General features: G+C 40.3%; 1 protein-coding gene across 2 annotated transcripts in view; it reads left to right on the forward strand.

The window, feature by feature from the left end:
- vps50 (VPS50 EARP/GARPII complex subunit) overlaps positions 1-25341 on the forward strand; it is a 95610-nt gene that overhangs the window by 14388 nt on the left and 55881 nt on the right. For both annotated transcript variants that reach the window (XM_061742672.1, XM_061742673.1), the window contains exons 5-11: positions 5260-5313; positions 11425-11495; positions 11973-12090; positions 12538-12573; positions 12998-13080; positions 21922-21964; positions 23043-23141. In XM_061742672.1, the coding sequence (XP_061598656.1) occupies positions 5260-5313; positions 11425-11495; positions 11973-12090; positions 12538-12573; positions 12998-13080; positions 21922-21964; positions 23043-23141 (504 nt within the window). The remainder of the gene's footprint in view (positions 1-5259; positions 5314-11424; positions 11496-11972; positions 12091-12537; positions 12574-12997; positions 13081-21921; positions 21965-23042; positions 23142-25341) is intronic.

A 25341-nucleotide genomic window follows, 5' to 3' on the forward strand; every position in this document is an offset into this window, starting at 1 on the left:
AAAGTCCTGGAACAGAAAGAGGCGAGTACCATCGGACAAATCCCCAAAACAGTAGGTGCCCTGAGATGGGACAGAAGACGGAGGTGGATTTTGTAGAGGTTTTACACCCATCAAGACGGAAGGATTGTGCTAAAGTTTCCGCGCTAACATAATACAGTTCCCCCATAAATGTAGTTTTGTCTTTCGTTGTTGTGGTAGACATTTGACTTGGGACCTTCCTTCGGTCGGGGTAATCTGTTTATCACAGCCTTCTTAACCCTCACAGGGTCACACAGAGATTCCCAGTGTGCTGTGAGGGTTACATTTACTCTACACCCCAATGCACCACGCTCTGGAAACAGCCTGTGTCCTGCAGACAACTGTAATCTGGTTGAGTGTATGAGGCTTGACAGGCAGTTGGACGACTTAAAAAGGAGGATGCAGGGAAAAATAAATAACGTATTTTGATATGAACTGAACAGAAGTTGATATCTTTGTTCCCGGACTCTCACGGCAATCTCACGATCACATCACCTCTGTTTTCTTCCTTTCCATAATGCTCATTATCTGAGCTCATTGAGTCTCAGAGTTGGCCTGTTAACTTATTCTATTTATAGAAACATGTGAGGAGCAGATAGTTGTTTCCCTCTCTGCTCCTCATACCTCCAAATCCATTGCAGTTTGTATCCTTTACCTACATTTCTGAAGTTCCTAAGCTTTGGCTCCCTCCTTCATCTTCATCACTCCCTCAGCGCTGTCTGTTTAAGTTCTTTTTGCTCTTTGCCAAATGTATTCCCCTGTGCTTCTCATCCCTTTTTTTTTTCATGCGTGCCCCCCCATTCCTCGGCTTTCCTTGTTGTGAAAGCGTTGGCTGTAGCCCACAGAGCTTCCTGCTTAATCCAGAGGATGCAGCAGACTCTCTGTCCTGTGTCAAGGTGAAACCTGTGATTTTAGTTCAGTGTCGGAGTTCGCAAGAACTCTCACGTGCGTCTTCTCCGGATGAGCGCGTAATCCTCTCGCTCCCTCTCTTTTCTCTGGCTGTTGGCCTGCGGGCTTCTCATGGACCATGGTAATTGGTCCAGTGTTCTGTCAGGCTGAAAATCAGCAATTAGGTTTCTCAGCGAGCTTATCAATGCAGACTTGTAGTCCTGCGCCTACACGACCTGAACCTGTTTGTCCAGCTCTGCCACAAACATGTTTTTGATGAGTGTCTTTATTATTTTGATTTGCTTGTTGAATTCTTCCGATCATTGTGTCGTTAAGAGACGAGATCTACTGGTCCACTTAAATTTTCTATGTACGCAACGTGTCCCTCAGGTGACCTTTATTGCAGTTTGGTGCAGTGTTAATGCATTTAATTAATTTTTTTGAATTGTGATTGACAGTCAGTGTTTTAAAAAATACTGCAACCTTCCCTCCCTGACAAAGTAGATGGTTATTTATTATTTTGTGATTCATTTATTCATTTGAATTGAAATAAGGTAGTTGTTATAGCGAAATGGCTAGTAGGAGTACCGAGGACCATCATTAATCTATTGCTCTTATTTGGTTCAGTTTGGTGAGTCATAAGACTTGCTTGGCATTGCAGGCGAGATGCAGGATAATGTTTTAAATGTGGTAATGGAACCGACCTTAAAGAAACTGCTGAAGTTTGTGTTTTTAGACAGGATTTATTTGTGACGTGTTCCCGCAATAAAATGAGCTCTGCAAATTTTTTTTTGAAATGTTTTTGTTCTGTGAAGCCATTTGAATGAAATGTGCGACTGCTGTGGTTCGTCAAATTAATGGCGATCCCTGCAGCCACTGTTGGAAGGGCCATATCCCTCTGAGGGAGCTATAATTGGAATTTCAGATTCTCAGCATAGGTTTGCCCTGTGATGGCCTTTCCTCCTGGTTGCTGATGTGGACAGTCTCCTCACACTGCACTTCTAAGTTCCTTTTTTTTCCTCTATTTGTTTACGTATGAACTGGTATTTGGGCTTATATTAACATTAAACCCCTCACCATGTGAATTATGAGTGCCATTGCTCTTGCTAGTATCCAGCTGGAATCTCTGGCACACTTGTATGAAGCTTCTCTCCGCGATAATTGTCTGTTAATGCTTTGAGACGTTGGTTAAAAGGAAGAAAGAAACAATGTCAGCATCCAGAGATGTGGTCTGGGTGTTTGTTTTTCCCTTATCTCCCATGTGGCACGCATGCCAGAGCCTTGACAAATGCAGGTGCACACACTTTTAACATTCACCACACTTCTCCTCAGGGCATCTTCACATTTGGTCACCGTGATGAGCTGCCGTTTCTTCTGTGTTAAGACATTAAATGTTCAAGAAGGACTAAATAGCTATGAATTAATCCAATAAAGTGCACACATACACACAGATAGCATTTTTTATTTATCCACTTTGAAGTAAAAAATAAACATTTACAGGAAAGCAGTCTGCATATCAGCAAAGGTGATATGCAGAAATGTGTGTGCACATATTCTCAATGAAACTGGAGGATAAAGATGACTATCTCCTGGAGTAGCAAGGAATTCTGTTTCCTGTGTTTATTTTATTTTTCCTTATAAGTTCTTAAATCTTCTGCAGTCTTTTCTTCAACTTTGCTCGGTTGCCTTTGCATCCTAAAAGCGGGCTGGACCGGTGTCCTGCCGTGCAAAACTGCTTTTCAAATAGCAACGGTAGAAGTGAAAGTGGACCATGAAGGTATCACATCATAGCATGATGAATATGGAGACACGCACAGCTGGATGCTCTCCATCCAGAGCTGTCGCGTTGTTTCTTAAAAGCTGTGTTTTTGCGCCGGGTTTACTGCTTGTGTCAGTGATAAATATGCCTTTAGTGTCTCAGCTGTACCGTGAATGTGAAAACCCCTCAATCTTGTGTTTTCCTTAGTTCTTATTTCGTCTTTAAGGCTGACCTCCATTAACTCCTATTGACCCCATTTGGCTCCAACCAAGTTGGGTTTAATTGACATTTGTGTCACATTTATTTTCAGCCCATATATAGTTTACAGCCCTTTTGCTAAAAAGTCATTGCTATATACTGTGTGTCAATTCTTCATGTAAGTCACAGCATGTACAGTAAGGTATTAATTCTCTCCTGTCACGTCCCACATTTTTCTTTTTTTTTTCTGAGTCAGAAAAATAATTGATTTATTGTCTTGTAGATTAACGAGCTGGTTAATTCCTTTGGAGTCACTTGCTGTGAGCAGTATTTTTCTCCATTTGCTAAATATTACATGCATCAAGTTTGCCTCGCAGCCGCTTAATGCAAAACTAACTTTCCATTTTGTTGTGTGTGGGCCAACTGCGTGTGAACGATTTTGGCCTTGTGACCTAGGTAGGAGTGTTTGACTGCTAACAGGTGGCTCTCTGCCATATGTGCTCACCCTCTTTTCACTTCTTTGATAAGTTTTGGATGTAAAAGTAAGAGGAGGACATGCCAATAGGTGGCATTGTGGCTTTATTTTGTGACAGTTTTGTAAATTGTTCAGATTATTCAATTTTGTTTCATTTCTACAACTTTCTTGCTCTTCTGCCAATTAAATGGTACTTTTTAAAGAAAAAATATAATTCATCTTGAAATGGAATTTTTCATCTGAGCTACATTCACTGTCTGCACAGGTCCTCAACTGGCAACCACACATTCTTAAAACATGCTGAAATATCATCTCCACCTCCAACTCCATCTGCTGCATAATAGCAGATGTGACCATGTCCTCGCTGCATTGAATAGACGCACACATATCCTCCCAGAAAACTCTTTAGTTTGGGGAAAAGTTGCAACAGTACACAGCGTGATGCTACGGGGAGAGCTGGCTCAGCAGCAGAAATGTTGATTGGTTCATTGTCATTACACACGATGAGCTATTGATTTGCAGCTGATATATTTATGGTCAGACTCATTGGCATAATGTCCACTAGGGAGGGGGCAGAAGCTCTAATCTGCAGTAAAAAGGTGATTTTGATCTGTTGACAGTGAAAGTAAGAAGTTTACAGAAGAAGGGGAGTGGTAGTCTAGTGGCTACAGAACCAAGATGAACCAACTTGGGCCCCGGAGCAAGGCCCTTAACCCTAATTGCTCCCCTGCTGAAATGGTGTGTTTGTTCTCTCAGATGGAAGTCGCTTTGGATAAAAGCGCCTGCTAAATGACAGTAGTAGTAGTAGTGAACACAGGATTGATGAAAATATAAAGTTGAATTAAAAGAGAAATGTGCCTATTCTAATGTTTCAGGCATAGTTGATGTCTCCGGTTGTCTTTCAACATTTGTGCTTTTGTGTTTTCTTTAATGTCACAAGACGGCTGGATCAAAATTTGAGACAAAAAACAGAAGCTGCATTAACCCTTTCATGAACATAGAAATAAATGGAAAAAACAGTGGAACTTGGTCGATTGTCCAGAATGCAGGACTCATAAAACTTTTAGGACCACGCTCTCTGGCAGAAGGTATCACTATTTTGATGATTTGGAGTCACTAGTCCCAATGTATGTAGAAATACAGGAAACGAATCACTTTTCTTTCCTCACAGCTCTCACTAACAAAGTATAGGTGTTTTTTGATCAGAGTGAAAAAAGAAAAAAGGGCCTCTGTGGGTGAACTTAGCGTGACCTCAGAGGGAAGATGTTTAACAAACGACACATGTTAGAAACATGGGGGTATAGAATTTGCAAGATGTGGTGTTTGACAGCATTGGCCGTTTTCAATGCTTTGATTTATCTTGGAGGTGTTTTTTTTATCCCATTATTTTCAAAAAAATTTTAAACTTCTGTACAGAACACATGGGGTGCATGCCATTTTTTTTACATCATGAACTTTTTGTTCCATCTGTGTTCTCCTGACCCATTTCATCCCAACAAAAAGTTGCAATGGATTTGAAAAATACTAGTTTTCACACTGATATCACATCTGTGCTCAATAGCGGACTTAACTTCAGTCCTGCATATGAAGTTAAGGCATATGTGGATCATGTTGGTAAACGTAGAGGATAGATCTTGAGAAAAAAACACAGTGGAAACAGCTGAGACCTACAAAAGTAGTGATGCTGTGGTGAACAGTGTTTGAAATGAAGCTTAGAAGGTAAGACGCTCTCTGTAAAGGCTTTAGCTATTTGATGCTTTAGATACAGACATCTCTTTTTGTTATTCTTGCCCCATCCTCAACGTGAGATTACAGTGCCTGAGATGTTTTTGTGGGATGTTAGGAAACAAAGAAAACTCAATTTTGCTCCTTTTTTTTAAGTTGTGTTTCTCATCTTAATCTCATCTCTCTCTCTCTGCAGGTTTCTAAAAAGGTTGCCGACCTTATTCTGGAGAAACAGCCCGCTTACGTGAAGGTGAGCTTCCAGTGTTAACTTATGGCTCTCATCTTTAAAACTTTATCACCTGCTGGATTTCAGTTTGACAATGCGTCAGTTAAATTAGCAGTTTTTCCGCTTTGGCAAAGCTTCTTTTCTTCAGTCCTGACACGCTGCGATTGGACACGGGGCTATTTTGATGCTATCGGGGTGTCAGGGGATATGCTCCTTAGGGTGTGTCGACTTCTGGCAGCATGATAAGAATAGAATTTGGTAACCGTGGCGATGGGAGGTTTGACTCCATCCATCAAGATAAGAAAAAGGTGGGGGGGAGTTATCTTGTTTTTATTCGTGAAACAGTTGGGATATGAAGTAAAACTCAGTCTGTCAAATCCCGTCCTCAATTGCCAAGTGATTTTTGGATGACCTGAAATGAACATTTGGCAGGGACTCGTTTATTGTTGTAATAGATGACAATAATTATTTTCACCAGTTGATTTGGAAAAGAGATTTATTTTAATTATTTTTTGGGGGGGAGGTTGTTGGTAAATTTTAATTCAGGAATAAAACTATTACATTACATTGCACATGATTTGCCTGCTTGAAAAGTGAGGATGGTTTAGTTTCATTATCTGATTTAACTAGTTCAATCACTTAAGTTTGACTATCCGAAGTTAAGTGAAGCTTTAATCCCAGCGAGAGCCGATGACTGACGGTTTTAACAAATTTGGCATTGAGGGAAATTGTGGCGAGATATCTCGTCATTGTTTAGACATCTGAAGGTCAGTCTTTGAACAGTTAATTGATCATAATTTCTTTGAACCTCCCGCCAACTCTGCGGAGTCAAGAGAGCAGAGGGGGTTGTTAGGTGAAGTTGCCAGTAATTGTGGGGGCCTTTCCATTGACCCATCACTGCCCAGATTCTGTCAGTCTGCTAAGACCATGCAGGATGCAGATGGAGCCTTCCACTGCTGTTACCATCATCACCACGAAAGGGAGGATCCCTCACTCTTGGGGCTTAATGTATCTCATATGCTGAAAAATGGGAACAATACAGTCTATCCTCCTGTGTTTTTTCACGTTTGTCTTTCCTATTCCTCTCTCTGTGATGTTTTCTCAAACATCACAGAGAAAACACTTAGCCATGGGCCTTAGTACCGCTTCCCTGTACTCATGCTGTGTATAACGCATCAGCGGACACATAAATTGCGTAGACGCATAGACTCATGCCTCAGTGCTTGAAACGGCTGCTAAGCATCTCATATGATTCATAGCTACATAGAGACTTGCCTGTTCACTCTCGGTGCCCCGTAGGGACACCTGACCTCCACTTGCGTTACGAAGCGTGATCAAGTGAAGATTACAAAGAAACCAGAGCCATTACGATTGATTCATTTATACAAGTTCATTTATAATTCTCTGTGTGTATAATTTAGCCGCCAGGATTTCGCTAAAAAGTGTGCCTTTGTTAACTGATGTTCGTCCAAACTGGAGAGTGGAAGGTGTCATCCACTTAAACAGCAGCGAGAGGGGAGATTTGGAGTAACTGTTCTCTTATCTCCATGGTTAAATATAGCAATTAAAGTGGCAGTTTGCTTTGATGAGTCCTGGAAAAAAGTCTTATTTTACTGTGGTGACTCGAGTTGACTTCATTTTGAGTGAATTTGCCTCCATTGTAAGAGGTTATTGTAAGACAGTGTTTTTTTCTGAGAAGACTAGACATGGACAAGAAATGAATGGCAGGTTTGAGCTCTTTATCCTTTTACGAACAGATTATATTGAAGAAATCATCTGCCACACGCTGCACTGTGTGCCCTTAATGTCATTCAGCTTTACTTTTCTTTTCTTACTTTTCTTTGGCAATAATACAAGAAAGTGAGTGGAGGGAAACGTGAACAGAGGCGTTGTTAGAATGTAAAGGCAGGGTGGTAACAAGGAGTCAGTAAATAGTCGATGTCCTTGAGGGTCACAGAACACACCTCCTATGAATAGATGAATAAAGAAGCTTGGGGGGAAAAAAACGCCACTTCCTCCATAACCCTCATCTTCCACTCAGAGCTGTTTGTGTGGACTCACGTAGTCTTTTTTTTCTGCCTTTGACAATATAGTATGTGTAATGTGTGTGTACCCGCCCACTTCTTACTTGCTTTTGTGAATTGCTCCACAGTGGAGTTTAATCTTGGCCGACATGCTGCATTTCACCATTTCTCTGTTAAAACCTGCCTGATTACAGTTTAGACCCCACCATTTGCACAGTGAACGGTTTCTCCACTTGCATGAGCTAAGCTGACTGCCCTGGCTGTCTCTCGTGTTAATTGCACCTCACAGATAGGATGGACGGCTCAAAGCTGTAAAATAACTCACACACACTCACAAACAAAACTGTGGCCCTGGACATATCCGATTCGAGCTGTCTTTGTCTTCTTTCCCCCTGTATCTCCGTGCACACAGCAAAAGGCCAGAGTGCTTTCTCATTATATACGGAGACTATTGTGTTTGCTCCTCCACCATGCGTTGATCATGGAAGTCACAGTTTGGGGTTACAGACTGCACTGAAAATTGTGCTTCTGGTTTCTGTCGGACGCAGAAAGAAGTAGCGTCGTTCTTCACCAGATTTGCCCCCTGAGTGAACTTCTGCTGACACTTCAAAGACTAATTTCAAATGTTTCGTTGAATGAAACCAGCCTGGATTAGTCATTGATATACTGCACACACCAGGCATTGATCAATTGTATAATTTCAAATATTTTTCCAGTACTTACTTTAGCTCAGAGACTGGTTCTGGTACCTTAAAATGCTTGTGCGCCCTCAGTTTGAACCTTTTGATGAGTTGGACTGATTCTGCTCCATGATGAAGACGGGAACTTGATCTTCAGTGTTGTTCATGGTGCTGAAGCTCAAGGCGGGGCTCCACGTTCTCAGCGTGCTAGATTAATTTAGTAAAATCATGCCCCCGTTAGACCTGGGAAGTGATTTCAGTCCTGTCGGTAATGAATCCGGGGTTGTTGTTTGGGTGAAAATGTCCCTTTTTTAATACTTTATTTAATGTGCATGCATGGAAATGTATGACTTCCTGTGTAACGGATAAATGGGCCACTGTTTGTCATTTGTCTCTTGTTTAATAAAGTTTGTTTTACTTATTATTTCTGTCCGTTCCATTAGAGAAGATTGTTTTTGTTCAGTGTTTGTCAGGACCATTGGAATAGATCGCATGTATTTTGTATTGCTTGTATGGCAAATGAGAGTTTGTGCGTTAAGATGAATAATTAGTGGTGTTAATATGCAGTATTTTAGATGATGCTATTTCACGTATCTACAGATACATCATTTGAGGTGAATCCAGTGCATATTTTGCATTTCCACATCATTTTCAACAGTTTAAATGAATTAACTGACGGCTCTTGTGCCTTTTATTGTGCGCCTTTCTACGTTTAAAGCTGGTATATCAAACATAAGCAGTTTGTTTGCAAAATAATGGTTTTTCTTTTTATATATTTGTATAACAATGAATCCTCAACTAAAGTGTAGTTATCATGACAGCCTTAAACTAAAACTGGAGAACATGTGGTTTTGAGAGATAGTACTCCAGAGAACACTTTATATCATAAAAACCACAGCTTGCTTTTTTTCCTCCCTTTTTTTTGTGGATTGCCTACATGAAATATAGTTAAGATTATATAAAAGGATTTGATAAGTGGACACTGTTTATAATTTTATGAGCCAAAAAAAGTCACGATTCCCATCACATCAAATGATTTTGTGACTAAAATTACAGCTGGTTTACATTAGAAAAGGAAAAACCAGCGAGTGGTTGCAGAGGAATACAGATGTAATCAGTTCATCTTTCTGCTACTATGCTGTTTGCTTGGTGTATTTATGAAACCATTTCTTTATTTATTTTTCTTTAAACGACTGTTTCACCAGTTTGCTGTTGCTCCATAATCCCCCAGAAAAGCATCACACGGTTCACGTCCCTCCAGAGAAAACAGCGGCTACTCAATAAACCCTTGTAAAGCGTTGTGAGGACTTATCAAGATGTTCGTCATCACTCAAGATCATGAGGACAGATTGGTTTGAATAGAAGTATTGAGCTTTTTGCCTGCAGCTGAAGTGCTGTTTGTTGTTGTTCTTTTCTTTTATTACCATTAAAATTTAATTTCCGCAGACTGTATTCTGGTCGTAAAACGGTTTGTTTATTTATCTGACAGTGTTTCATGGGGCTATGTGCTAACACTGGCCTCTTTCTGTGTGTTTTTTTTAAATTTTTTTTCGTGGATTATTGAAAAATAAGATCAAACTAAAAGCCTCTCCCACCTAAGGCACGACATCTGGCAGATCAAGAAAAATAAAAGTGTGAAGAGCGCAACAAATGTCGGGCTTGCTTTGTCTGAGGGTGTACTTGCTCACGGCAGAGGTCACCGAGGTGCGATGATAACTGAACTCTCGGAGCAGAGAGCTTATCGATGCTTCTCTGAATGTCAAGACTGGACACGGGAATGTCTTCTCAGGTTTTTGGTAAAGCTGTTTTATTGGTGTGAACCATGAAATCTGGAAAAAGGTAGTAGTACACTGTAGCTGGTTTGAACCTAGGGAATGTCATGCCTGTATCTTGTTTGTTTCTTTGTATTAACAACTATCCTATTGGGGATAACAGATGTAGGACATTGTTGCTTTTCTTTAGTTTAAAATCCTCCATGTATCAACCACTTTCACACAGCTCCATCGATCGCCACTTGCCAGGTGTGTGGTTGCAGTGATCTCGGGAATTCGCAATGTTCCCCCTCCAGAGTGTGCTTTCACTCAGGAACACGGCGTTCCACAGTCTGAAAGTGGTCATTTTTCTGCTCTTTGCAGGAAAATGATTGTGGTGGCTGTGCGAATGTGGCCAAATCTAAGGACAGGTCATACCTGGAGGCAATAGCTGGACCTTCCTCTCTTGCAGTCATTCTTTTTTTTTTAATGCATGTAGAATGTGGTTTTGCATTTTCTTATTAGAAAAAAACAAGAAAAATCCCTGGATGACCCTTTCATCTTGAAGGAAACAAATGTTGTTTGACTTTTGCTAAGTTCACTGATGCTGCGCCGTACCATCGCAGACCCTTGCTGAAAACATTCTGGATATTCAGGTTTGTCTTTTCTGTGGCAAAAAACCCCCCAACAGATCGCATGTTTCCACTGTGTGGTACTTCATCCCATATGTGTCCAAGCTCAGAGATGTTGCACAAGGTTTATGACTGATGGCTTTAACAAATTAGTCTGGTTTCATGTGGCTGATTGTGGCATTGGAGAAAGGTTTCTCAAAACAGTGACTTTTCCATTGGAATAAAATGGGCAGTTAATGTACGACAGTCCTGAATGCAGTTCCATCGGAGAGATCAAAGGTCATGTGCGTCCAACTCAACCTTGGATCCAATCTTTGAATTTAAACTCCTCCACATTTCTTGAGCGCTTTAAATATCTGTTTAAAAATCCCTTTCAATCTTTCTTTGAACAGCATCATCTGGAAACGTTTGAATGATTTTCCTACGTATTTGTTGAGTAACTGCAAACTACATGTTTGAACCACAGAGGCTCATCTTTTCCTGGAAACTGTTATTGTTTGAAGTAACATCATTATTATTTTCTTTTTGTTAACCCTCCTTTTAGTCTTAAAATGACCAAATCCATAAATTTTTCAACCCTGAAATATAGGAATATGAAATGAAGTTGACGAGGCAAAGCAAGAAATGTCTGGGGTTCATTCTGCTGTGAAATAAAATGAAAGTAAATGTAAGAATCAAAGCACTTTTTTAAAATGTGCATTTTTCACATCATCTCATCTTGTTTGTGATGATTTTTGTGACGACTTTAACATAACATCCTCATCAATGATCTCCGTCTGCTCACAGCAGGGTCTGGGTATCCGTCTGCAGTCTGTATGACTGACGTGCTGTCCTTGGAAACAACGTTATTAGAGACATTACACGCAAACCAGCTCTGTAAATGAACCGGTCTAACCACGTTTTTCAGTTTTTTTTACCAACGAGTAATAATTCTTTGAAAATGGTAAAAGATAAAAAGTAATTTCTCATTAACGCTATTGAACGTGGCTTAGTTTTTTTTCTTTTTTTATTATAATGTCTGTCACAACTCATCTGTCTGTGTTCACAGGAGCTGGAGAGAGTGACAGCGTTGCAGACCAACCTGCAGCTGGCAGCAGTCATTTGCACGAATGCAAGAAGGTGAAGCTTTTCTCTTACGTGCTGCTCATTTCACTAAACAAAACAGCTGCTCAAAGGGCTTATTTGAACTGAAATGTGCATAAGGAATGTTTTTTTTGGGCTGAAACCCATGATAATGTTCCCTCTGTATATTATTTGTCTTTGAAGAAGATTTATTTAGAGATGAAATGGGAAGAAAGAGGGCAAAAGTCTGGCTTGACTTTGATTAAAGTTCATTGATCGATGTTTGCCATGTAGCACATTCAACCATATTTTTATTTGTAGCTTTTAAGACATGAATTATATTCATATTATTAATATTGTGTTATGTTACCACAAGATTTGGGTATTGATTCATATAAGTGGTTTGTGTGAAAACACAATTATTATGTTTAGTCCTCAAATGTGTACTAAATATCAATGTCTACAGATGAGATTTTGAATACCGAGTGCCATACAGAAAACTCTAAAACTAACGCCGGCGTTTCTTTCATAAAGGCAACTTAGTGTGTCGAAAGTGGGGTTCACTGAGGCCAGCCTGGGTCTTTTAGCCAATCAGAGGAGAAGACAACTGTTGACAGGCCTGCTCAAGTCTCTGAGGACCATCAAGACCCTGGTAAAGTTAACTGTTCAATAGTTTAATTATGAAATATTGAGTCTAGACTGGTTCCAGGTGAGCTACAAGATGCATATAACTTTCAGTATGTTTGTCTTTTTCCACTGTGAACACACAATTCTGGTTCATAGTTCACAAACTCAATGTTCACACAAAACTGTTTTGTACAATTTGTATTCATTCATTTTTGAATCTTGATGGTGTTAGAATGAAACTGTGTTTGAAATACCATAAATTAAGTCCAGCTTTAATCAAACATACTCTGTCTTGATCACTTCCTCATTTCCTTTCATTTACTGGAGCTTTTTATCATCAAATGACGTTGCCAACATCATCCCAGCAGGAACCCATGGGACTGTTTTTGAGGATGTTATAACTCAATATTGTACCCTCAGAGGTATTTCTTCTGAATTTTCATATTTTTCCTGTGTCCTTCTCATCTCGCAGCAAAGAACGGATGTGAGACTCAGCGAGATGCTTGAGGTACTGTAAGCCCTCCCATCCGGCCACACACAAGCAGAAAGGTTCATCAATAAGTTGAAAGGTCAAACATCAAGCAGCGAAAGTGAAACCCACACAAACCCACTTTTATGACAAATGCCTATTTATTGCGAATGTTAGCGGCAGAGCGTGATATGGATCCGTCAACCGCTGTTTGAAATCCGTAGTTACATGGACGGTATCAGTGGTGACAACTGTTTTCTCACATGCGTAGATGTCGAGCAGAATTAGAAAACTGACTGATAGAAGACGTCTTGCAAGACAACACCACAATCAGTGTTTTCTATCAATATGGGGCTCATTTTTGTTTTCATTTTTGTTAACAACTGTATATGTTTTCCATTAAACTTAACTGAAAATCCAGCATTTTTGGGCAAGATATTAAATGACCTCACTTCTCTGTTAGGAGGAAGACTATCCGGGTGCAATCCAGCTCTGTTTGGAATGTCAGAAGGCCGCCAGCACCTTCAAACACTACAGCTGCATCAGGTGCGGTATGAATAGACTGATAGAGTGGTATTTACTGGTGTCTAATAGAAGACACCTCCATTTTTTACCCAGATAAACTTATGTATTATATTTCTAAGTTTTGTTGGTATAAGCACATCTTATCATCTTATTTTCCCCTTGTTGTGCAGTCATTTCCTCATAGCTGTTCTGTTGCTTTAGTAATGATGTAGTTTTGTTTTTTTGAAAGATTTTTTTTCCACCTGCAGACCTTTTTATTGGGCTTTCAGCTTGGGGAAGGGACATGTACACAGTCTGCAGCAGGACGTTTTCAGTGAATGCCGTCTTGCCGCAATCACACTTTCATTTTGAGCCAGCATGGCGTGTTCATTATTCATCTGGCAACTTCCAACCCTAAGCATGTTACCCCTCATCCCCCATTGAGAAAGTATCCAATTAGAAGATTTAGACACAGCCGGCGAGGCATCACACACAGATGGTTAGACAGCAAAACGCATCAGCAGACAGGCAGACACATTTCATCCTGAGCACCAGAGACGATTCAGAAAATGTAAAGCATTGCAGTGATGTTTCAAAAACTCTTGGAAGACTGTCGTGACTAAGTTGTCTATTTTTTTTTCCTTTGGTGGCATGGTGGCATTTGAAGGAAAAAAAAAAAAGCTTTTCTAAGACTACATACAGGTTCTGCACCTCAGTGACAACGAAACCTACAGATTTCTATTGTAGCTCATATTTTTATGTTTCACTTCAGGATTTACCCTCCTCCTGCAGAACCACACTCAGAGCCAGACTCCATGTTTAGTGAAAAGGAATGCGTGAAAAATCTTTTTCATGTGCTCCCAACACATGCCGACATATCACAAACACTTTATGAGCGGCAGGGTGTAACTATTTATGAACTTAGGCTGTATTTTTTTGACAGACGCCTGTAAAACGTTTACATGTATATCCAGGAAAATAAAAAGGCAGCTGTTTCTAATTTTTCATAAGCTACACTGCTTGAAGATGTTGTTGCAATGAAGGACTGTCATTGCGTTTATATATCAAGTTATATTGAAGCACATGCAAAAACATATATTTAAATCAACAGTGATTAAAATTCAGTCAGCGCACAACGATGGAAATCTTTTCGTAACGATGCCACTTGAGTGACGGTTGTGAAATGCCGATCAGTGGGTGGATATTATGCACAAGGTCCTCATTCTGGTGCAGTAAAAACCCTCCACTGTTAGTTTAATTTGAACTGTTTATCTGTTTGTACAGCAGTGTGATAAAAGTTTCGATGACATCCACATTTATTGATGCATATCTTGCCACAAAGTTTGAGTGTGTTTGTGAGTCCAGAATAGACGAGAGGTGCAGGCAAGGTCGATATGCTTTTTAGATTTTAGCATAAATGTTTATTAATATGCAAACAGAAAAGACAATGCACGAAATAAAAGCAAACAATGTTCAGACTAAAATGACGTAGTGACTCTACAGTCATTGTTTTTGTGATTTCCCTAAAAAAAAAAGCAGATTTAACTTTTTTTAAGCAACTTTGACTCATACAGATGTTTGCAATGATGTTAATTAGGATTCCACAAACATGGATTGTCAAACTGGGTATGATCAATGCCCTATTTTTTGGTAATTGATCCATTAATGTATTCCTAATGGATATGCATGTCCACAGCAATGCTATTCAGATTCAGATTCAGAAAAACTTTATTTATCCCCGAGGGGCAATTTCAAGGCAACTGAGCAGCAAAACGTTGAAGGTATCAAATAGGATAATAAAAAATAAAAATAAAATAAAATAAACAGATAAGTGGGGCATGTCTCATATGTACAAGAAATGTGCAAAGAAAAAATGTACACAAAAATATATAAATATAAGAATGTCAGAATAAATGTACAATAGAGTGACTGTGGTTTAAATAAAATATACAGTGTAAAGTGACGGTGTAAAGTGTAAATATACAGTGTAAAGTGTCAATGTAAAGTGTTGTCAGTGGAGTAAACAATTTAACAGAGTATGGAGTACACTGACTATTTCAGTGTGGAGAACTGATTTCACTGTGGATGCTGAAGCAGCAACATAGAACTGCCGTCTCTTCTCCGTCAGTGAGACTATACACTGGTCCTGTGCTTCCACATGCTGACAAGGAAAAGCCACACCCTTGACAGTGTGTGTTTGTCATGACCTTTGAATAGGCTACGTGGTAACTTAAATGGACCACGTCTCTGCCTCTGCTCATTTCTGCTTCTCTGACGATCATGAAATGGTTTCTTCCCCGTGTCTGTAACTTCACCAAAGGCACACGTTTTAAAACTCCTGTGACATTAAGAGAGAGAGTTACCTGACATTGATTCGTTTAATCAGAAGTAAATGAACTTTTTTGCGAATCAGCTTGAAGGTAATTGTTGCTTTGGGCTCATGTTTGTTGGTGAGTTTGTCAGTGCAGAAATGTGTCTGTTATCACAAAAAGAAGCACACCTGTGGGTGGATGACATCTGTCCATCTCGGTCTTGTTGAGACAGAGACGTATATTAAGGTGTTATTTACATTTCTGCAGAGGAAACCTTCTAGTTCATGTCTTTCAGTTGCTCTTAAAATAATCATTTTGTTAAATTCAGGCCAAACATGCTGTAGTCTAGTACAGTTTCTGCCTTAACTTGTTATTAACCATGTTTCAGAAGCATGTTCAAGACGACCAAAGGACCTCGGCGTTACATTGTCCATCGTGGATGTTCATGCTGTCCAACACACAAATGGTGTGCAGGCTGCAACTTGACCATTTATTCAGAGCCGTGGTGCCTTCTTGCTTCTTTTTAGTTACAGCGCAGGTTCTTTTGGCACCTGGATAAATGTTAACTTGTTGTACTCTCTGCTCTTCGAGAGCTGGGATGGCCTCAGGCAGTTTGCTGTTACCCCACATGGGAATAAGTGTGTATAAATGGATTCGGGGTGTGGGGGGTTGTATTTGGACATCTTCTGTTTGTGATCGTGCTACACTTCTGTGGTAGGCCACTGATGAATATTGGTTTCGGTTCATTTGTAGCCCCGGTTCTTTTCATTATGCTGGATGCCTTATTAGGTTCAGCAAACTTATTTCAGCCGTTTCCCTCTGTAATTATTTTTAGGGTTTAATTGGATTTTCACAAGCTGCTAAAGTTTAAGACTCTGTCACATAAAAGGATGCCAGCTTACTTTATTAGCATATTGAGGAGTAACAGTGAGTCTGTGAGATATTAAGTTTGCATCTACAAGAAGAAATTAGCTAAAATAATAATTATTTTTTTGTCGGGCTGAGAGTTTTTGCTGATGTTGATATGAGTCAAGTCAGCATGAAGCAGAAGATGTACCCCCATTCTGTTATGAATCCAACTCTATTGGGGTCTCATTTATAAAACATCCTCTCTGATATCGAGCGTGTGCACAAATGCTGAAAAAGCAGCAAATGATAATCCGATTCATGAAGCTGTGAGCACAAGAAACAGGCAGTGTTCGCTTTAGGGAATGACAGTCCATCTGGGAATGTGTGCACAAGGATGTACCTGCTGTCTCACCCTTTTACGCCTCTCCGTATCCATGTTTAGAACAATCAGACTGATTAATGAACCCCATTTCTTTCTGACAGTTAAATGTGTGGAATCTCAACTCGTGAATCTTATTTGAAAATGTGACTCTAATACATCAGCTGAGGCTATTTATATGTATTTGTGTTTATTTTGACTTGCCCTGATGAGTAGGGCTCACATAGAGGATATTGGATATGCAAATCGTGTGAAAGCTTTTTTTCCTTCGTTCTACAGCAGCAAAAGCTCCTTTTCTTCTAATTAAGGTAATCCGTATGTGCAGGGGGAGGAGACGTAATAGCTGGAGAGCCAGTGGTTCGTGAGCGTGAGCAGCAGCCATCGTGGCGCTCTCAGGCTCAGCTGTTCACTCCAGTGATTTCCCTTGCAGAAACACAGAAACTGATCGTGTCTCCAGTTAGACTTGTTAATGCATGCCAATATGGCCCGAAAGGCAAGATCGGCCTTCCTCATAGCAGTCGTTGGAACGACTGCGATCCTTCATGAGGGCTGTGGACATGAACGACGTGACGGTGCGACAGCCCGCTGACCAGATTATCCCTTTTTCAGGCCCCAGTTTGTGTGTGAGAGCCCCTCCGGAGTGAGTCCCCAGGACCGTGTACAAGCCTTGAGCAGACTACATTCTTAAAGGCAAATAAATATAAATATAAGAGCGAGAACCATGCAGAAATCTTGAAAAGTGACAACTGTGAGCCTGTATCGGTTAGGCCCCGTTTACACGGAGCAAAAACGGAGGCGTTTTCATGCGTTTTGGCCGTTCGTTTACACGAAAACGCAGCTCAAAGCCCCCAAAAACGATCATTTCTGAAAACTCCGGCCAAAGTGGAGATTTTCAAAAACTCCGTTTTCACGTTTGCGTCTAAACAGAGGAAAACGGAGGAAAACGGAGGAAAACGGAGGAAAACGGAGGAAAACGGAGGAAAACGGAGGAAAACGGAGATTTAAGCTTCAGAACGTCACATTATGCACCAGAAACTCACCAGCGTCATGTGTGTGACCTGTGTTTACAATTAGTTTGGCTACCGTCAATATTTTCTTGTAGTTTTCTTGTTTTATATTCTAAAGTCACACTTAAAAGTAACTCCACTTCTCTGTCACTCCAAACGAAAGACTCGTTCATCTTGGAAGTAAAGCCTGAATTATGGTCCTGCGTTAAATCGACGAAGAGCCTACGGCGTAGGGTACGCGGCGATGCGCGCCGTACGGTGTGCGTCGCCGCGTACCTTACGCCGTAGGCTCTGCGTTGGTGTAACGCGGAACCATAAATCAGCCTTAACTGGAAGTTACACGTGTCATTTGTTGATGTTTTTTCCAGGATTCTGATTGGCTGGCATGACGTTAACAGCGTTTTCATGCAGGTCCGTGTAAACGAGGATATTTTTGAAAACGTAGAGGGGAAAATATCCGTTTTTGTAAATACCCGGCTACGTGTAAACGTGGCCTTAATCTGTTGCCACAACTCCTGTAAACTCAGTCAGCCCAGAAAAGTAGCACCCATTAATAATACATGAATTAAATATATACATGTATCTGAAAAAAAGTTGGTGTCCCATTTCTCTTTCTCCAAAGTTTTTTACATCCTTGAGTCTTCTCCACTTCGCCTCCTTGACTCTTTGCATCCCTATAACCTTCCCTGTTTCCCCAGTTACATAATTGCTGCTTTTGTCCCCTCCTTGCATATTTTACTCTTTGAAGCCCTTCCCTCGCCCCAGAGCTCCCCGCCTCTTCCCCCGTAGCGGTGGCTAACATGACTGCAGCAAAAATGGCGTTCTGGCAAAATGTGAGCATCCCCCAAACCCTTTGAAGCACGTCACTTGTTAGCCTTTTAATCAGTCAGCGAATCGATGTGGAAGGACTAACCTCGAAGCCCTAAGGGCGCGTATATTCAATGATAATTGGAAAATAAGTTTAAAAATATATATTAAAAAAATACTCCCTAATTTCCATGTGGCTCTGTTTCAGTCCTTGTGGTCCCCACCGGGAACAGATTGTTAATTAGTTTTTCTCCTCATCAGTTATTTATGTATTCTTTCTGATCATGGAAGGGTGCCAGTATGTTAGGAGCGGCTGCATCTGATGCACAAGAATATGCAACTATTGTGCATTATACAGGAGATGCATAGGCTGAGAGGAGGTGACCTGGTTCTCCCCGGTTATTGGCTCTTGCGTGACCTCCTGTGGTGTTCTTTCAAAGGTCAGGGATGATTTAAGGGGAAGGTGTGGGCTAAAGATATTATGCTCCAAATCTCAATTTGCTGAATTAAACAGTAGAGGATTTCTCAAAAGCTAAAAGTCAAAAAGCATCCAAAGAGGGATATTATCATTTAAAGACTATCATATAACTCGGGGAAGAATCACTTTTCTCAAGCCACTTGCTGTCGGTCACTTTGAGTTCTGTTGCCACCAAGTTCTCGTTCACTACCCATTAATTTCAACCAAATTGCAGTCATTGTGTGTTTTTTTTTTTTTTCCTTTCCTTTCTTTCCTCTACTCACCTTCATGTCTGCTGCATTAGGATTCACTGAAATGCTCTGATATGATGAACAGGGCATTTATTTTCTCGGCCCGCTGAGCTCCTCTGGTGTATTTCCATATTCCGGCTGCCAGATGTCTTAGCCTTTGCTTTGGACTCTCTCGGGCCGTGTCTATTAACATTCAAATGCATTTCCCCAGTAGCTCGGACCTGACATTGATCTATTCGCCGCTCTGTAGTTGAGCCATCTTTGTGTGGTTCTTTGGCTTCCAGTCACGGCGTCCAGCGAGGATCCTGGCTTTCCGTCTTTTATTGCGGTGGGAATTTCTGGTGTTTTCACTGCTTTCAAACCCACACGCTGGATGTTATGGTGTTATGTGGTAGAAATGGTGATTATAAGCTGACTGCCACTGATTCTCAACTGCTTGGCAAAAGTTGCATTCGTTTTTTAACTTATCGTATCTGTGTTGCTTTTGGCTGCAGGGCATTAATCATTGAGCTCGTCTGCTGTCCCCCTGTTGCTTCACCAACCTTGACTTAGCTTCCAGCTAAACTTTAGTCCTCTAGTTTTATTTATACATTTGGCAACCAATTATTTGACACATTCATATCTACTCAACCACACCCATGAGGTAATCAGCTTGCCACTTTGCCACCTAAACTGCATGTGGGACCGTCTGCAGTCGCCTCTTAGTTCCTCTGCTGCTTCCTCCTTGCCCTGTATCCCCAGCCGAAGACAAGATGCTTAATTAGCAATTTGTTAAGGACACACACTCCCTTTGGCAACTCTTGACTCACAAGGCACAACATAAGAGCAGGCTGACCTGAAAAAGACCCCGAGCCAAACAGGGGCGGATGCAGGGAAACGGTGCAACAGAGGATGATTATGAATGGATCGGGGAGTCACAAGGGATTTTTGAATTAATGTCTTGGGATCTGGAAAGCGGTCTCTTTTTCTTTTCCTACTTCTTGACTTTTCAGTTGCGGGGGAAAAAAAGAAAATATGAGCAGGCATCAAGGATACGTGGGTATCTGGTGTCCTGGATAGAATTACACTTGCAAATAAACAAATGAAAACTGTACAATTAATAATAATTTTGAGGTTACCTACAATCCAACCTCAGCTCAAAGACTCAAAGGTTTAAAAAGTTCTTCCAGGATCAACAGCGGAAGAACCAGAGACCGGTCTGGCATGGAAACGGAGCCTGTTTTGGTGGTAGAGCGTGAACGGGAGGACTGAGGACCTGGGAAGGTGCAGTAGATAAATATGGAGAGGCAGGCAGATGGTCAGGTTAAGCTGAGTATGCAGCCTGATGAGCCAGACTGAATCTTTAACAGACGAAAATACTGCTGGCAAAGGGAGTTTAAAAACACACACGCGCACACACACACACAGTAAAAGTCTGGGTGTGCTGATATGGTGGATGATGGAACAACCTTGCAAAGGCTAGGTGGGAAGTGTGGGTTGATATAGTATTGTGACTCAGCTGATGAATCAGTGGAATATCGGAGAGCTAGCTGCAGAGGAGTAAAATGCACCTTCCATGCTTTAAAAGTAGTAAACAAATACAGACGCAGACAAGTGAGGAAGCACAGGAATGTGCAGTGAAAAGAAGTGTAGAATTACAGGGAAAGAACAGGTGAAGATCCTGGCAACAACATGATGATTATTGTTTAATAAGCAATTTTGGGGAACTTTCTTGAGTGTGCCCTGCATATGGCTACACCAGCTATTTACTGTATTATTACATTATTTAAACCTTATGTCAAACATTTCAAGCTAGAAATGCGCATCACTCTCCACCTTTTGACGCATGGGGTGCCAGGGTTGCCAATGCCAAGTTCTTATTTTTGACACCTCTGTTGGCCAGATGTTGCTTTCTTTTGCAGCAGAAGCTTCTCGAGTGGAAGGGCTCGAAGGTTAGGTACACAATATGACACATACCAATAAATCTTTCTTTAAATAATAATGTTTTTTAACATGTTTTTGAGTGCTGATCCCATACTGATTTTCAGAAAGATGGAATGAAGGATGTGGAATAAGATCTCTTTGTATGATCCAGGTTTCCATTTTTTTTCTTTTCTTTTCATCATAGTCAGATGATGTAAGAGGGATTATAATTAGTCACAAATAAGCACACATGATCAGAGTACTTTCATCCAGGCGTCTGTTCTCCTAAATGCCTTCATCCATTTCAGGGCTGAATAGAGACAGGAATAGAATAGAAGCAGAGCACTAACCAGCTCTTGCTGGGAGATCCCCAGCTTGGTGTTATGACTCCTCTTGTAAAGGAATGAAACATGAGGGCATCCCTTTTAAAAGCTGAATCACCGCAATCAACTCCTTTTTTACTGCAAATTTATATTTGCGAACGTCTTCAACAATCTTTGAGATAAGCTCACTCAATGTGCAGAGAGAAGCTATTTTATCCACTTGTATTCATATTTCCTCAAGTTCACGGCCTAAGCTCTGCGCAATGACCCATCACTGCAGCTGGGAATGACATTCCACTATACTTGATCTGGTCCACCTGTCATGGACTCACCTCTTTCACCAGAAGGAAAAAAGTAATCATTTTCATAAAGATAACAAGGATCTCGTGTTTCAAGGTGCTGATGTGCTGCAGAAATATAAATGTATCACTTTAGAGGCCAACAATGATGGAAATTAGTCATTTGAGATGCTATTTACATCATGTTGAGAAAACATGTTGGACAAGAAGTATCAGAGATGATTTTTCTTTTTTTTTCAAGTGAAGATTATTGAAAGTTGACTCCACGTTTAACCTTAATATTTTTTTTATCCACAGCGAGCTGAATTCAAAACTACAAGACACTCTGGAGCAAATAGAGGTATGTGCTTACATTATTAGAAAGCATTATTATTGTATAATATTTTCTTATTACCATGGTATTTTTCCTGAAATCTGCATCTGAAGGAGACAAATCATAGTTCGTTTTGACAGATTGATAGATTGCCATGTCGTCCTGGGTCTGCCAGATATTGACACTATCAGAAAGTCATTAAGACGAGCGTGCAAGCACAGTAAATTGTATCTGTGTCATCTCTGGTCGTGTTGTGATGCTCGTGTGTGATAAATGGTAATGCAGAAGCAATTATCTCTGCACTGCTGCCCCCGTTGCCGAGCTCCAATAGATTTATTACTTCGAGTCTTTTCTGTAGACGAGGAGTCGTGCATGCATTCACACATGCCACTTCGCAAGGTTGTTTGTTTACATTTCTCCATAAGTTCATAAAGAAGTAATGCAGAAGTCCACTTAATTATGAAGGAAACACCTGTAGAAAGTCAGGTCTTCTAGATTAGTTTTAGCACACTGTGTTCACAGTGAGGTGCTTAATACTCCATTTGTGCTCCGTTGAAGAATGCATAAATATAAAAAATAAATATATATATATATATATATAAAATTTTCAATGTGTATCTAATCATTTAATACACTTTCAACTGAGGCAATAAAGTTTATGACAGATTGTTTCCTGTGGAGCGGCATGTTTTGTCAGCTGCCGTTTTTGCGTCATACGCAGGTGCAGTTCTGCTCACAGGGCTTTAGAAAATGTCAGCTGATGCAAGACATCAGAGGAGCTGGCCTTTGTTAGCACTTTACTCTTGGTGCTCAGCTTATCCTGTCAAAGGCTGTCACACATCCCACTACTTTCGAGTTTCTTAAAAAACTCCTCACACTTTCTGGGGCTTTCTTTCTACTCTTTGTCTTTGACTCACACACATAGATCCACTCACACCCACATCCAGTTAACTGCCCTTGACCTGATGGCTTTACATCTGCACATTAATGTGTATCTTAATCCCTGGTCTTAGTAACGATAATCCCTCTCTGCCTTTTTTTTTCTTTCTTTCTTATCACTATTCCTTCCCTTTTTCCTGTGTCATCTGTATATTTCTGGCTCCAGGAGCAGCTCGATGTCGCCCTTTCCAGAACTTGTAAGCACTTTGATGATTTGCACTACACCAAGGTCCAGCTGGCCTACTCACTCCTGGGCAAAACACAGGTCAGTGGATTGACTGCTTTACGTGCATGTGTACTTTGGCTAGCTAACACAGTTGGATGTGATGATCTTCTCACACTGCTCCCTCGCTGCAGAGATCATATAATTTGACTGTCTATCTGGAATAGTTTTGGAGCAAAATGCACTCTTTTTGTTTTTTTGGAGGTTTCTGACAACTAATTCAAAATGAAGAGAAGTAAAGAAGTTAAAGCCTCTAAACTTTTGTCCAGTTAAGAAGCAGACTGGGACTGGCAGACTGGCTTTGCATTTTATAAAATGGTCAAACAGATTTCATAGTCTGCAATTATGCTCCTTTCATATCTGAATTGACATGAATCATGACTAAGTTTTACGTGTCAAACACAATCATTGGTCCCAGCCGACTGAAAATGCAGATGAAGCTGCCAAACAGGAAGACAGGAAATATCTCAGCAATGCTTTGATCCTTATGATTTCTGTCATCTACCAAATTAAACTTTGTTCCTTGAATTAGGGACTTCAACTGAGGTGGCTCAGTCAGTTTTTTTGAATGAAAAGAGTAGCTCAACCCCCATGAATGAATGGAGCACACAAGTCTTCCTTAATGATTCAGTTACAGTGACGCTAGCCACAGAAATACTCTCTATTACAGTTGTTTGGAAATATAAAAGATATAGTTTTAAAATGTAAAAACTGCAAATGATGCTATCACAAACAACGTGTTTGCATCTGACCTTTGTTTTTGGCCTCTGAAGACCTTAATTTGAATTCATACAATCTTTAAAGGTGAGAGATGCAATAAAAATACTAAAGTTTCTGTCAAATGACGCTCCCTTTCATTATTTAAATAGCATCTTTTAGTAATTTCTCTCTCTCTGACTCCGTTTTTCAATATTTGCTTGTATGTTGAAATTTGGTAAACACGCCCCCTGGCTCTGATTGAATCCTGTTAGGGAGCGCCGGAAACTTCATTGTGAGCTGCAGGTTGGCACCAAAAGAATGGATTTGTTTGTCAATTATCTAAATTATGTAATATTACCAGAAAAAAGTGGTAATTCAAACATATAATGTAATATACAAAAATACACTTACCAACTGTAACTTTCAATCACATTGTCTTACATGTTCTACTAGCTTTGGCCATTCAGAATATGAAATTGGATTTTATTTACGAGCTGAATTAAAGAAACCTGCACATAACCTAATGTTCCAATTTAGGTCTGTTCTGAAGTTAATACATATGCCTACTGACATCACTGGACATCCTGGAGATGAGTCTGCATCATTGAGGCTTTTGTAGTAAGGTTATGTTGTTTTTATTATATATATTGAGCCTTTTAAGACACACAACCAAAGGAGTTGTGTACTAAAGTGCAGATTTTTGTTTTGATTTGCTTGTTACACCCTTTCTACATCCATCTGAGTCTTCACTTTAGCGACAGTATGAGATAAAGACTTATTTAGATTTGTTTAATAATGTTGGATCCTCCCGAGAACTGTCATTTCCAGATGAAAAACTTTACAATAAGCTAATAGCCTGCCTGTTTGGCATAAAAAGCTGCAGTAAAATTGCTTTGCTTGCTGTTGGATTTCATGAGTGATAATGTTTTGTAGGTTTAGTTGCTGAATAGGCATCATTTGTTCCTTTTTCTTACTGAGCTGCAGAATGTTTTCAGGAAAGTTTAGGCGGAATTCTTTACGTAAGGGCGAGAAATGACTTGAATCTTCTGGTGGAGAGTCAGAATGAATTGTGGGCAACATTTTGTGGTTATAAGCTCCTGGTGACCTCATTTCTTAGGGTCCAATGGTGACATGGGGGAGGCTGGTAGGACGGTTCATAGCAGTCAATTGTGTTAAATAATGGCAACAGCTTCACTGTTTATTTGGGATAATTTTCTTTGCCATCTCTCTCTCTCCTCGCCAGCATCAGGATAGCCAAAGCTGATCAGTAGCTTTTCAAAATTGCAGGATTTTAAGCAAAATCCTGTAGGAGTTTGTAAAAAGGACAGAGAACAAGAATAATGGACCACACTATGATTGGACCAGGATTGGTTTTTCTGCGAAATAACATCAGGTTCATCGTGGTTTTCAGAGTCAAGTTTGGGGTTCAATGTTTAAAACAATAAATCACATGAGATTAAAAAAAATAAAAAAATAAAACAGCTCGAGGCCGCTGGCTGCGCAGCCGCACCATAAATGTCATACATATGATTCTTCCAGTCTT

Source organism: Cololabis saira, chromosome 15 (assembly GCF_033807715.1).
Source record: "Cololabis saira isolate AMF1-May2022 chromosome 15, fColSai1.1, whole genome shotgun sequence".
In the NCBI taxonomy this organism is placed as follows: domain Eukaryota; kingdom Metazoa; phylum Chordata; class Actinopteri; order Beloniformes; family Belonidae; genus Cololabis; species Cololabis saira.